Raw genomic sequence first — 1,700 nt, 5'->3', positions numbered from 1 at the left:
CAAAGGCTATCAATTTGGCACTTACTGTGGATCTGTCCTTACTCCCACTGAAATCCAGGGTAACTTTCTTAGTGATACAAGAGGAAAGTGCTGATGATACAGACAAATGTCTGCTTGTGACTAGGATGAAACAAAGTTGTCTTCTCTGAATGACTGAGATTTTGACCCTGACAGTAGAGGTAACTGAACTGTGTTCCACTTCTGCTTTTATTACAGCAAATAAAATCCAGGACAACTCTATAGATATCAACTCTGTTACAAAGAGTGTGAGATTAGAGTCTAACCTTTACATAATGTGGCCTCCTGCATGGTTGTGCTTTTTCCCAAGAAAAAGGTTTCCTTTTAATTAGAACACTATAGCTTTCAGTGTTGATCACTGTTGTTTTATTTACAATGAAAATCTATAGAGCATTCACCATGATTCAGACAAGCATTGGCCTACTGACAGCATCTCAATTTACACTAGTGTTTGGATTTGGGCCATGTAATTGTATGTAAAATCAAATAAGTGTGTGACACAGTAAAATAGTATGTCAAAATAAGGACTATTCTTTCCTCTTTGTTTTCTTTATCATATGAAAGAATACATTAAAAATATAAGAATGCTCTAGGCAATGTACAAACCTAAAAAAGACTAGTCTGGTGAATGAGCATAGTGAGAGGCTATGAATATGGATATGTTTGTACTAAGGAGCCTAGAGGAGATGCTTTTTATGCGTGGTGATACAGAAATACATACTTGTAACTCTGCACACCAGGGAGAGAATATTCCCCTAAAACAAGTAGTTTCTCTAGCAGTGCTCCTTGTTGATCAAAGCTGCATAATTTAAAGCATCTAGAGGCAGCTTTAAATTATTCACAATATTTTTTTTTCAGTGGTCTTGATATATAGAAGAGAGCATTTGTGTAACTACCAGTCTTCTGTAAGTTCTATAAACTTTTGCATCCTTACAGAGCTGGCAAGTTTTCTAGAAGTCACATTCGAGAAGAGGGGACATAACTTTGCAACAGGAGCAAGATTCTGACACCATGTTAGTCACATCACACAAAAATGCCAGGCATGCAGGGCCATACGGAATGGCAGGGCAGAACCGGCAGCCTCTAGATCTCAGCCCGAATGCTGCTGTGTGGTGCCTACGAGTTTTCTGATACCCTCAAAAGCCCCAAATAGGAATCCTGCAATTAGTGCATCTAACTCCTCCTTTACTGCAGTCTTCTCTCCTATTGGTAAAAGGTCTTTACAGGCTCATGTAGGGATCCCACCCCTTTTGTGGGTTTTCATTCTGAAGCTATCCACAACTTTACACCTGAATGAATGCCAAGCCTCTCTGAATATATAAAGGAAACCTTCAAGAGCAATTTCAGAGTTACCCAGAAGAAGCAGAAGAGAAAGATTTCATCCAGCTCTGTCAGACAGAGACTTGAACCAACCATCCTTCCCCCTGCCATTCACTTCTATGGCTTTCTCCTAGCTTGCATCTTCACGAAAAGCTACTTGGCTTTCAAGAACGATGCCACAGAGATACTTTATTCACACGTTGTTAAACCTGCTGCAGCGAGCCCAAGCAGCAATAGCACGTTGAATCAAGCCAGGAATGGAGGCAGGCACTACACCAGCACTGGATCCGACCGTAACAGTGAGTATCCTACCGGCGGCATTTCCACCGCGTCCCGCAGCCCTCGGCCCTCCGGCGACGGCG

General features: G+C 41.6%; 1 protein-coding gene across 1 annotated transcript; it reads left to right on the top strand.

Moving 5' to 3' along the window:
* Positions 1-1,315: 1,315 nt before the first annotated feature.
* On the top strand, positions 1,316-1,637 carry LOC104081260 (sclerostin domain-containing protein 1-like; the record flags this gene model as incomplete). The annotated part of the gene is given in 3 exon segments (XM_009583926.1): positions 1,316-1,360; positions 1,363-1,422; positions 1,424-1,637. Coding segments are annotated over 3 exon segments (319 nt in total), but the record flags the coding sequence as incomplete, so codon positions are not given.
* Between the last annotated feature and the right edge of the window lie 63 nt (positions 1,638-1,700).

Source organism: Fulmarus glacialis, unplaced genomic scaffold (genome assembly GCF_000690835.1).
Source record: "Fulmarus glacialis isolate BGI_N327 unplaced genomic scaffold, ASM69083v1 scaffold41188, whole genome shotgun sequence".
Lineage (NCBI taxonomy): Eukaryota > Metazoa > Chordata > Aves > Procellariiformes > Procellariidae > Fulmarus > Fulmarus glacialis.
Note: the sequence above shows the minus strand (reverse complement) of the source record. Positions and strands in the feature narration are given on the sequence as shown.